This window comes from Penicillium rubens (genome assembly GCF_028828025.1).
Source record: "Penicillium rubens strain IBT 27055 chromosome Unknown utg000003l_segment0_segment0, whole genome shotgun sequence".
Classification (NCBI taxonomy): Eukaryota; Fungi; Ascomycota; class Eurotiomycetes; order Eurotiales; family Aspergillaceae; genus Penicillium; species Penicillium rubens.
This window is the reverse complement of record NW_026890601.1, coordinates 816,685-828,243: the sequence shown is the minus strand read 5'-3', so window position 1 is coordinate 828,243 and position 11,559 is coordinate 816,685. Positions and strand designations below refer to the sequence as shown.

Here is an 11,559-nt window from a genome sequence, read left to right as displayed (position 1 = left end):
TAAATGACAGTGAGACAACGTCTAACGAGGGCCCGGCATTCACACCTTTTCTGGCAGCGGCAACTATGGGGAGTTATAAACAATCCACATTAAGGGCGCTCTTGGCAGCAGATGAAACACCCGCTGTCCCAAGACACCTCGATGATATTTGCTGAAGGCATTTATTGGTATCCGTATCAGGCCATTTATGTCCTTTCGGCTCTTTTGTGGTAATCGTTGGGATAAGGTATAAAAAGAGCGTAGATCCCGGAAGATCAACATGTAAATCAGACCAAAAAGTAGTAGCACCGACTTTCACTCCCACAAAATGCGTGGGACTTTCATTCTTTCTCTGCTTTCTGCAGCGCTGGGCGCCGCTACTGGTCTGACCACTTCCAACCTTCAAACCCACGTCGATGTGCTGGCACTCGACAGCGCCTTTAACCCCGTCAAGGAGGCCTACTGGACTGGCTATCCTCACCACCGCCGCACTCCTTTCGCAGTGTCTCCCAATGGAAAGTCTGCGTACATTGCGTATCTGGATTCTAGCGAGACCGACGTTCATGTTCAGGAGTTGGACCCCACGACATTTGAGGCTACGGGAACTACGGTTACCGTCACTGGTGGAAAGGAAGGTGGGATAGCCCGTTTATATGGTTTTGAGTTGATAAAGACATACGACTGATTGAATTCATGTAGCTGGAGGTCTCGTCGCTCACAACGATGGCTTTGCTCTTCTGACCAACGAAGTTATGCCTTCGGGAACCACCAATGCGCCGCCCAGCGACACCCCCGTTGCGGTCTTGTACCGCTACACCGACGGCAAGCAGGCCTGGAAGACCTGGCTCGGAGGACCTGGAGTGCACGCCTCCGACGGGCTCTCTGCCTCCCCAGACATGAACGGAGACCTTGTTTACTCCGAAAGCGAAGGTCTCTACGGTGCATACTTCGTAGTCACTGATTACGCTGGCGACGCCACCGGCCACTATGGTGACAGCATCCAATATGTCACCAAGACCGGAGAACTTGACGATATTGCCGGCGCATCAAGCTCCTGGGGATGCAGCCACAATACTGGTATTGCGTTCGAGGCTGCAGACCAGGCTCCATTCGCCAGTATCTGCGCCGAGGATCAGGGAGCTATCTGGCTGAACACCAAGGGACAAGGCATGATGAACGACGGAGTCAAGATCTCGAACGAGAATACAACCAACGGTGCCTCCGGTGAGCCCATGGGTGGTATGTCGGGTAGCTACAGCGCGCTGGCTCGCTTCGCAGACACCACCAAGTACATCTTTGCCTGGGTATCTCGAGGTGCCATTGACGTGCGCGAAAACACCTGGATGGGGGATGGCTATACTCACGTTCAAAACCGCACCAACGGCCGAAATGTTGCCATCTCCCTGTTCACGGACAAGTACACGAAGGTTGGCGCTCAGGCAACCTCGGTGGTTGGTACCGAGGATGGAGATAGCCAGGTCAACTGGGTGACCCAGGGATCTAATGACTGCTCTAACGCCCACGCTGCAACCTTTGGCGCCAGCTCGGCCCTGGTCACCTGGGAAGAGATCTCGAATCCAACCTGCGACTATATAGCGATGGGTTGTCGGGGACAGTTTGCGGGAACTTTCTTCCAAGAGGTGGGCTCGGACGGTAGCAAGGTTGGTGATGCTTTCAGGAGCACTGATGTCTATGTTGCTGGTGACATGGTCACCATGTCGGATGGTCGTATTTGCTGGCCCTATGCCAGTATGGAGTGGGATCTGTCGCAGGCAGTTGGGTACGGTACTACTGCTTCGACTACCAAGAAAATGTCTTTCGCTTGCATGAACACTGGAGAGACCACCACAGCCGCTAAGGCTCCTACTGCTGCTGAGACTACAGCTGCCGCGAAGACTACCAATACTCCAACTGTTGTTTCCGAGACTTCTGCTACCGATAAGTCTACTGCTGCTGGCACCGAGCAGGCAGTGCAGGCTGCGAGCACCTTCGCCACTCAAGTCCGTCAGGCCTCGCCGTCCAGCACGGTCATTACTACCACTAGCAGTGTTGCGAGTGCCCTCGCCATCCCAACCGGCAGCGCCCAAGATACGCTAGACTTTCTCCGGGCGGTGTTCAGATTCTTCGCGGGCAACTGAGTACCGAGTAGTCTAAGCTTGAATTGTCCCTTCTCCTAGCCCGCAATGATTTAGTTGACAAGAAACCATAAACCGCAGAAGGTAGATGAGCTTAGATCTGATTGCTAGAGCACAAATGAAGCACAAGGACACTTCGGCTTCTTCCTTCTTCGAACAGTTGAATTAAGGGCTCGTGCTGAGCGAGGGGATAAATTCTTTTCGGGAATATCCGTGGATTCAATAAAACTGTACTCTGTAAACTGATGAGGTTGATGGGAAATCCCCCCGACAGGTATTCTGCCGGGAAAAAACCCGCTTATCGATAACACATTGTCTAATCCCCTCTTGACTCCAAAGTTCCCTCTGATTTATTCTTTAACAATTCAACATGGCAGACGCAGACGAGGATGTCATTCATGCCCCTGCAAATGCCTCTACACAGCCCGAGGTCGACTTGTCCGATGAGACGCAGGACTTCCGCTTCTTGAACCACTTGAATTTGTATGGTCACGGCCTATTCCTCTGACACGGTGCACCCAATCTCCAGTGTACTCCATCGCTTCTCCAATTACGCATTGCTTACCTACAGTCTCTTTACAGCTTTGCCGATTCATCCCCCGGTATCCCGCGCCGCGGCGAGAAGGACTTCGAACCCAATCCGACAGAACTTCAAGCCGATGTACTCGCCGCTTCGCGAGGGGCCATGCACAATGCGCTCTCGTACCCCCGTCTCCATGGTGCCAAAACTCGCGTCATAGCTTTCTACGCACCCGACGGCTACGTTCCTCCAGCTCAACCCGATCGCGCGAAACCGAAAGCTGGAGAAGACGGAAAGAGCTCGGAGTCTACCCCCAAACCTGCGAGGCCTTTGCCCAGTTCCGCCAGGATATCCCCCGATGCATGCGTCTACGTGCCCAGCCCGAAGGGCCAGTTCTTCAAGACGATGGGCCAGGCAGACTCATCGAGCCGTGTCTGGCTGTTGCCAGAGGAAGCCTTATATCTTATTGAACGAGGAAGTCTGGATATCAGATGGCCTAGCCCATCTGCGGGCCCAGGAGAAGAAGACCTTTCTGTTCCCATGAGCTTACAGGCTGCATATGCGTGCTTCATGGGCCGCGGTGGTCTGACGCTTGAGCGGTACTCTGTTTATACTGGTCTCAAGCGCCTGGGCTATGCGCTCGTGCGAGCTCCTGGATGGTGCGACGACATTGAGCCGCAGGATACGGATATCCCAGATGCTAGCCAAGCAGCACCCGCCAAACTTCATGGCCCCGGCCTTGCTGGTATACTCGGGTCACTTTTCAACTGGATCCATGACCCTCTCTCGACAGCCTCTACAGCAACTGGCCCTATCATCGGCACCGGAATTCACCGTCATTACAGTGAGTCACACATCAACCCTTCCGCAGTAATTATCTTAGCTCTCCTTATTGACATACTTCTTAGTGGATGTATACCGCAAGCTCGCCATTATCCCCTGGTACGACCCAGTCACCGCGCCCGAAAGACACCCCTTTGATACCTCACCACCTTTCCGCGTCGTGTTCCACATCTACAAGCCATCAACCCCTTTCAAAAAGTCCGCCCCTCCAGCTCCGGACTTCCGCATCGCAGTCGTCAGCACACGCGACCAAACCACCATGCCCACTATGACACAACTCGGTGCTTTGCTGGAAAGCACACCACTTGATCCCCCACGTGGGGAGAAAATGGAGCGTATGATGTACATGAGACTACGACACGGATACCGCAGCGTTGTCATGGCTGTCGTTGATCAGGGCGTTGTCAGTTACTTACGAATTGCTGATTCGGCGTTCGGGAAGGAGAAGCTTTATGAGAACAAGGGCGGACCACAGGGCCCTAAGCGGAGCCGTACAAATCAGAAGCCGAGGAAGCGTTGAGAGACTCGGGTTATCAAATCATCCCTAGCTGGTTACTGCGCCGTCCCTGGAGAGCACGTGCAGGCAACGGAAATGTCGATTGTGCATCGGAATGGTGCGCAGATGGACCTCACCCACATATCCATCTCATATCATCTACGCTCGGTGGTGGATCCAGAGAGCTGAAATGCTCTCCGCGATTATTGGAGCAATTATCGTTGTTCTTGCGAGGATATCCTACACTGGTGACCGCGCTTCGACAGACACATCCATCTCGGTCTGGGTCCGGTCTGGCTACACATATCGGAGCGAAGATCTACATTTCCTATAACACGACATGAAAATGTCTAGGCATTCCACGGAAAGAATGACCCAAGCTCATGAGTTTATCATGTCTTCTAGGCCATATAAACTACCAAGGCATTTACATATCGGATACTATCATTGAGATACGCAAACCGCAATATCACTGGATCATAAATCATAACATTCCTCTGAGTAGCATTTCCACGGATTCAGCGAGTACCAAGAATCTCGCATACAGCAATGCAATCATCCATCACGTTAGAAAATCCCATCTCCCACTCACAGCCTGTACATCTCGCTCTTACTCCTAGCCCCATCAAAGACGCAAGTATTATCAAGCGGACCATACTGCCTAGTAAGCACTTTCAACGCCTCCTGCGCAACCAAACCCCCCGTCAACGAAGAGATATTATGCAACTCGCCACCCTCAGCCCGACGCAGTTCCTTACTCGCACGGGCGATCTGCGCGCGCGCCTCCTGACAAACAGCCGATCCATCCGCCCCAGTCAACAAAGCCAGGATACGTTCCGTGTGGCTATTCCACAGCGCGTCGTCATCAACAGAGCGCTCCTCTTCACGGCTGCTAGATTGGATCTCGTCCACAACCGAGTCGAGGATCTGCATCGCGATGAAGATCGGGATCAGGGAGTCCGGGACGCCTAGTTCGTTCCGGATGGTTTTCAGCGTTGACGCGTCGCTGTCGATGCTTATCTGCGGGATGTCGCGGCCCAGCACGACTTTGATGTGTGCGGCGTTCTTGCAGAATACTTCGATGTCTCGGTCTGGGATTGCAGGGGTTTGGCGTTGGAGCTGGGATTCGAGATGGCGGACTGTTGCTGTCACTTCTTCCACGTCTTGGCGCGCTTTGGTTTTGTAGATGTTCTGTAGGGACACGTAGTCTGCGGACTGGGCTTTCATGTCTGGTAGGGAGCCTGGGAGGGGGAGAACGCCATGAGATGCGTGGAAGGTTTTGATGGCTGAGGCAATGACCCAGAAATCTTGGGATGATGCTGATAGTTGTCGACACTGATCCATCTCGAAGATCTCGCGGATTGAGCTGCGTAGGCTGAATGGGGTAATTGTCTTCAGTACAGCGGCAGCGGCCTCATCGAAGTTCTCTTCGCCGCCCTCTGGGTTAGAAGTGCGCGCCTGGGACCGCACAAACTCTCTGAACTCAGTTTTTTCCTTGTAGTTACTCGGTGCGTTGCCTTCGTGGGAGTGTTTCCATTGCTCCAAGAAGTGAAGCAGGAGAAGGAGGTAAGGTACATGGCCGTGCTGGTGGTCATCCAGGGTGTCTAGGTTGTTTAGACCGGCTGCAGCGGCGACAAGCTCGGGCCAGGGATTTAGCAGACGCAGGTCCTGGGTTGATTCTGGGTCCGGGTGTGTCTCAACAATAGGGAATTCAGCCGGCAATTGCACGGAGAAGGTGGAGAAGAATCCAACTGAGTGCAGGTACAGCACGGGGATACCCAGTTGCTTTGCTTCCTGGGTCAGGGGTACCAGTGTCGAGCGTCTCATTGGGCCAGAAATAATCACCAGCTTGTGCTGGGGCAAGAAGTCAGGGTCTGTGAGAAGCTCCTCGACACGCTGTCTCAGAAGTCAGTCAACGATCATCTACTTTTGAGACATGAGAAATCATACCTTGACATAGTAATATCCCTCTACATCTGGATTCAGTTCTTTCAGCAGTCGGCAGGTTTCCTCAGCACGAGACTTGCCAAGAGACTCTCCTTCCAGAAAGAAGTTCACGCCTAGATCAGACTCGGTGACTATGGCTGGGTCGACGATGGTAAATCCACCAATTCCAGGCAGTACAAGGTTCTTGAGTGTTTCAACACCCGCAACGCCGGTAACACCAGTGTTGTATTGGCCGAGAGGGCCATCAGAATTCACCAGCAGAACATGAGAGTCCTCAAGTGCTTGCTGGCCTGTTGCTGCCCATAGGCGGAGTTGGCGATCATATTTGCGCTCCTTGGAGGTTGGCCCTGTCAGGGCGGCGGGGAAGGCATCCGTCATGGTGGATATCGAGTAGTGCGGGGGAGGTGGTAGAGCTTTGGTTTGAGGCTCAAACCATGGCCTGTTTATCTGTCTGTGATCCCACTTTTGTTGCTTACAGTTTTTGCTCTTCAATCACGCAAGTTCCCAAATGATGGAGCAGTGGATGTCAACTTGTTGATGCGCGACTGCTTTTAGTAAGCGCATGTTGTGCCTGAGAATCCAGGCCAACACGAAGAGCCTTGCTGGATCTTTATAGTTTTTGATATTTCACATGTAATTCCAAGTCGCTAATTAGCTATGTGGATACAGAGATATTCCCTCTTCAGTACTGCCTTAGTTCCTTTTTGAAATTTAAGTGGCAACAACAGTGAGACAATCCTGGCTAACATACTAGTGACTTGACTAGTTGTATAGTCCGCGCAGACAACTATTCCCTAGTTCACATCAATCCGTAAAATTGACAGTTATATGAGGATTAGCCTAATCCACCCGGTTTAGCTATTAGGAATGATATGGGAGCTGAGAGATTGAAGATTGAATATGCAGGACATCCTCACGGAGTCGTCGAAGCTTAGTACCTACAACTCCATAAGAGACTATCTATACCACTCATTGCCCCCATTTTACCTTACTAGGGGTAGTCCGCAACAATAATTGACCTATTTTACAAGTCCAAATCATTTGCAAAGGAAGTTGGGTATTGTCGTCTCCTTTGCTACATTCGCACTACAATGTGAAATGGGGCGAGGTATAGCCAGCCTCCATGCGGCTAAAGGACTCTTCATTTGTATGATTTCTTCTTATTTTTCCATCGCTATGGTATTCAAGGGGGGCGTTACTTTAAAAACAAAATACGTTGTTCCCTTCCAAGGTTCTTGTCCTTGATTGCATAAGGAGTATATACTATGGGATATTTGGCCTAACGTGGCTCATTTCCCTCTTATTTATACAACACAAGACTGATAATGCTTGAACATGTCATGCATAACCTTGATAAATGGTGTAGAATGCCTGAGTCAGGGTTTTATAGCAAAAGAAATTATTTGCAAGTGCTAAACCCCACTGTAACGTGACTTTATAGTGGCCAGGAGACTTCTAACCAAGGGTGAAGAGGATTCTATCTTGGCCAATACCTCTCTATTTTCCTTTGGCTCGAAAAATCCACCAAATCCGCTCCAAAGACCGTTCATAAAAACGGATTCCATGATCCAATCAGCCCTCATCTCCCCTCTTTTCATCTGCCGTAGACTCACCCCCACCATCCCCACACTTTTTCGCACCCTCCAAAGTCCCCAAAGACGCCAATCCACCATGTCCGCCGTCGAAGAAGCCAAGCGCACCGCCGCAAAGGTCGCCGTCGAAAAACACTACCCTAAGGATGCCCGCTGGGTCGGTATCGGCAGTGGTTCGACGATTGTGTACGTCGTCGAGGCCATCACGAACCTCGGCGTGGACACCTCCAACACAAAGTACATTCCGACCGGTTACCAGTCCAAGCAGCTGATTGTCAATGCCGGATTAATGGCTGTGGAGTATGATGCCCTTCCGCTCGGCACTGTCCTCGATGTGGCATTCGATGGTGCGGACGAGGTCGACGAGGACCTGAACTGCATCAAGGGCGGTGGTGCATGCTTGTTCCAGGAGAAGATCGTCGCTCTGCAGGCTAAGGAATTTATCTGTGTTGCTGGTGAGTTGAGGCTGATTTGATCTAACAAGATCTTATTTCATTTTGCATTGGAGGTTTAAATTGAGCGAGGCTCGGAAATAGAGCTAACTCTTTTTTCCCTTCGTTTTCTTTCCTCTTTGCTATCACGGTAACCACTAACTCCCGCAATATAGACCACCGCAAACTCCAACCCCGTCTCCTCACAAGCTGGAAATCAATCCCTATCGAGGTCGCCCCGATCGCCGCCTACCGCGTTATCCAAAAACTCAAGGAACTCGGTAGTATCAATCCCGCCGTCCGGCCATCCGCGAGCGTCAAGGAAGGTCCCCTCAAGACCGACCAGGACTTCTTCATCGTCGATGCTCCTTTCAAGCCGATGCTGATCAAGGCCGACATCGAGGCTGGCCAGGATGGTAACGGCAAGGATGGTGTGTGGGCGGTTGAGGTGTTGGCTCGCAAGATCAAGGAGATTATCGGTGTGCTCGAGGTCGGTATTTTCCACGGCCAAACCGGCCCGCAGGCTGCTGCTGCCGGTGGACTTGGTGGTCAGCGCCCTGTTGCGGCCTACTTCGGTATGTCTGATGGGACGGTCGCTGTTCGCAAGGCCGAGTAGATGTCTATGTATATAGTTGGACTTTTGGCGAATGAACATGAGACTACGTAAATAATGTAGATGATACCAAGATTTTGCTTTCTGTTAAGCCTTGGAAAAGATGCTATGAATGGAATTGGACTTGTGGCTGTTTGGGATTGTGTTTTGGACTTTTTTATATTAGATTTGGTCTGTGGTATCAACATTCGAGAGACGCTTCATTTCAGTATGGAATCAAGAAAAGGACGCCTTTCCCGGCCTTATTTTGCGCCCTTCCCCTTAGCCTCCGTCTCGCCCAACTCCCGCACGTAGATCTTCACCGTGCCTTCCGGGACTTCATCATGGCCGTCTTCGAATCCAGGGCTGACTGCAATAGCCAGATGCTGGCCGCTCGCACTGAACGCAACAGCTGAGACGCTGTGCTGGTATTTCTGATATTGACGGATACGGCGCTTAGAGAGTCCATCCCAGAGCGCAACAACACCATCACCGCCGCCGGATGCGAAGGTACCAAAGACAGGGTGGAAAGCCAATGCGTTGACAGGGTAGACGACGTCCACGCCGTCCTCGGCAGTTTGGCGGTGACACTTGAAAGCATATTTGCGGGCCTGGGATTCAGGCGACGGGTCGAACCATTCAACCGCAACACGTCCCTCAATGCTAGATGAGGCGTACCCAGCATCATCAGGCATGCAGGCAACGGCGCGGGTCATGAACTTCAAGCTGCTCTCGCGACGCTGCCAGGGCTCAATTTCGACTCGGGTACCGTTGGGGGCTGCGGTCTCTGCTTGCGCGGTGAGAAGGGCCAAAGCTTTGAGGTCGTAGATATGCAATGCGCGCGATGCCATCGCGACAATCAGCTTCGTGGCGGTTGCGGAAATTGAGAATGGCTTCGACGGGAGGGGGACGATAATCGGCTGGGAGTCGGGGTTTGCGCCGGCATCGGGTTGGTGAATGTGTAGTGTTGAGTCCCACGAGGCGGAGATGACGAGGTTGTGCTCGCGGCTGTACACGACATGGCGCACGCCGGCTTCGTGGCTGCTAAGCACGGTCTGTTCGGCGGTGTTCAGGTCGACCCTGACCAAGTTAGTATAACCCATGAAAAACAATTTTGCTGGTGATAGTAGCGGAACTCAATGATAATAACTCACTTCCTCACGTCCCAATCCAATCCAGCTGTGTAGATCTCGTTCTCGTTCTCGCCGAAGCAGACGTCCAGTACAGGAGCGCGGTGCTCGAACTTCTGCAATAGCTTCCCCTCACCAACCTTCCCATTCTCGTCTCGCAAGTCATACAGGTATACGTTCTTATCCCATGACGAAACCACGATTCGCGCCGAGCTGGGGTCTGGGGAGAACTTTAAGGCCGAGATAGCATCTGTAGGTGGGGATACCACAGTGAATTGATCTGCAATGAGAAGTTAGACACAGTTCAAATTCAAGAAAAAGTAATGGTGAGAACTACTCACGAGAAGTCATCTTGGGCGAGCTGCTGAGTTGTTGAAGATCAACGCCCAAGCTCCTCGGGGCCTTTGGCCGTCTCCTTTTCTGCCGTCTTCACCGCCCTCTGATTCCCCGCGCTGTGTCGATAAGGAAAAAAAGAGACTGGCTTGACATCATTTGTTTTCACCAAACACAACTGCTCGCATCTCCGTGATACTGACAAGATGCCTTTTGCCCAGCTGGTGATTGGCCCACCAGGCGCTGGAAAGTCCACGTACTGCAATGGCATGCATCAGTTCCTGGGCGCAATCGGCCGGAAGTGCTCTATCGTCAACCTTGACCCCGCCAACGACAAGACCTCGTATCCATGCGCGCTGGACGTACGTGATCTAGTCACTCTAGAGGATATAATGGAAGAGGATAAGCTGGGTCCAAATGGTGGTGTCTTATATGCTCTTGAGGAGCTTGAAAACAACTTTGACTGGCTGGAAAACGGACTGAAGGAGCTCGGTGGTATGTCTGACATATCCTGGCCATATACATTTCTAACTGACCTTATGAATTTTCAGAAGATTATATTCTTTTCGACTGTCCCGGTCAAGTGGAGCTATTTACGCACCACGCCTCATTACGCAACATCTTCTACAAGATCCAGAAGTTGGGCATCCGAGTTAGTGGCAGCAGAACCCCAAGCACAACACAGAGAAGACCCAGCTAACCAGACTCCCTATAAAACAGTTGATCGTTGTCCACCTCGTGGACTCTTATACCCTCACCCTTCCCTCAATGTACATCTCCGCCCTCCTCCTCTCTCTCCGCGCCATGCTGCAACTCGACCTCCCGCATCTAAACGTCCTCACTAAAATCGATAACCTGGCCAACTACGCCCCGCTTCCTTTCAACCTAGACTATTATACCGAAGTACAAGATCTCTCCTACTTACTCCCAGAACTGGAAAGCGAGTCCTCGCGACTCTCGCACGAGAAATTCGGCAAGCTGAACCAGACCATCATCGACCTGGTCGAGGAATTCGGACTTGTCGCCTTTGAGACGCTGGCCGTCGAGGACAAAAAGAGTATGATGAGTCTCTTGCGCGCCATCGACCGTGCGTCCGGGTATGCCTTCGGTCCCGCCGAAGGCGCCAACGACACCGTCTGGCAAGTCGCTGTTCGGGAGGGCATGGGTGTGACAGACGTGCGTGACGTGCAGGAGCGTTGGTTGGATGCCAAGGATGAATACGATGAGCAGGAGGAGAAGGAATTGGAGGAGGAAGTTCGTGTGCGGAACATGGCGAGCCAGGTCGAGGCGACAGGTGCGGCGGATGGCGGACCCGACGAGGATGACGAACATGACTACGACGAGGAACTGGAGAAGTGGAAGCAGAATATGCCAGACAGTGGTGTGCGGGTGCACCGCAAGTAATCACCCTGTTCCAACGACTTCCCAGATCCTAAACATCAAACATCAAACGTCAAATATAATACGATAATGTACAATAGCCGAAAATAGCATGCATAACACAACGCACCAAAACTGGGGTATCTCATTAAAAGTAAATAAACGTACAGTAACACGCTTC

The 11,559-nt window shown here is 52.0% G+C and overlaps 6 protein-coding genes across 6 annotated transcripts; 4 read left to right on the top strand and 2 right to left on the bottom strand.

Moving 5' to 3' along the window:
- Positions 1–307: 307 nt before the first annotated feature.
- On the top strand, positions 308–2,117 carry N7525_006508 (uncharacterized protein; the record flags this gene model as incomplete). The annotated part of the gene is made up of 2 exons (XM_002568982.2): positions 308–614; positions 679–2,117. 2 exons carry the CDS (start codon positions 308–310, stop codon positions 2,115–2,117), a joined length of 1,746 nt encoding a protein of 581 aa, XP_002569028.2.
- A 367-nt stretch (positions 2,118–2,484) lies between these two features.
- Positions 2,485–3,997, top strand: N7525_006507 (tRNA-splicing endonuclease subunit SEN54 family protein; the record flags this gene model as incomplete). Its single annotated transcript, XM_002568983.2, has 3 exons — positions 2,485–2,597; positions 2,697–3,478; positions 3,543–3,997. The coding sequence occupies 3 exons, from the start codon at positions 2,485–2,487 to the stop codon at positions 3,995–3,997; spliced, it is 1,350 nt and encodes a 449-aa protein (XP_002569029.2).
- A 564-nt stretch (positions 3,998–4,561) lies between these two features.
- Positions 4,562–6,298, bottom strand: N7525_006506 (NEDD8-activating enzyme E1 regulatory subunit; the record flags this gene model as incomplete). The annotated part of the gene is made up of 2 exons (XM_002568984.1): positions 4,562–5,869; positions 5,924–6,298. The coding sequence occupies 2 exons, from the start codon at positions 6,296–6,298 to the stop codon at positions 4,562–4,564; spliced, it is 1,683 nt and encodes a 560-aa protein (XP_002569030.1).
- A 1,185-nt stretch (positions 6,299–7,483) lies between these two features.
- N7525_006505 (ribose-5-phosphate isomerase RKI1) lies at positions 7,484–8,559 on the top strand (the record flags this gene model as incomplete). Its single annotated transcript, XM_002568985.2, has 2 exons — positions 7,484–7,967; positions 8,120–8,559. 2 exons carry the CDS (start codon positions 7,484–7,486, stop codon positions 8,557–8,559), a joined length of 924 nt encoding a protein of 307 aa, XP_002569031.2.
- Positions 8,560–8,798: 239 nt separating this feature from the next.
- N7525_006504 (WD40 repeat domain-containing protein) lies at positions 8,799–10,016 on the bottom strand (the record flags this gene model as incomplete). Its single annotated transcript, XM_002568986.1, has 3 exons — positions 8,799–9,615; positions 9,690–9,945; positions 10,007–10,016. The coding sequence occupies 3 exons, from the start codon at positions 10,014–10,016 to the stop codon at positions 8,799–8,801; spliced, it is 1,083 nt and encodes a 360-aa protein (XP_002569032.1).
- A 188-nt stretch (positions 10,017–10,204) lies between these two features.
- N7525_006503 (GTPase GPN2) lies at positions 10,205–11,402 on the top strand (the record flags this gene model as incomplete). Its single annotated transcript, XM_002568987.1, has 3 exons — positions 10,205–10,493; positions 10,550–10,650; positions 10,719–11,402. 3 exons carry the CDS (start codon positions 10,205–10,207, stop codon positions 11,400–11,402), a joined length of 1,074 nt encoding a protein of 357 aa, XP_002569033.1.
- Positions 11,403–11,559: the final 157 nt, after the last annotated feature.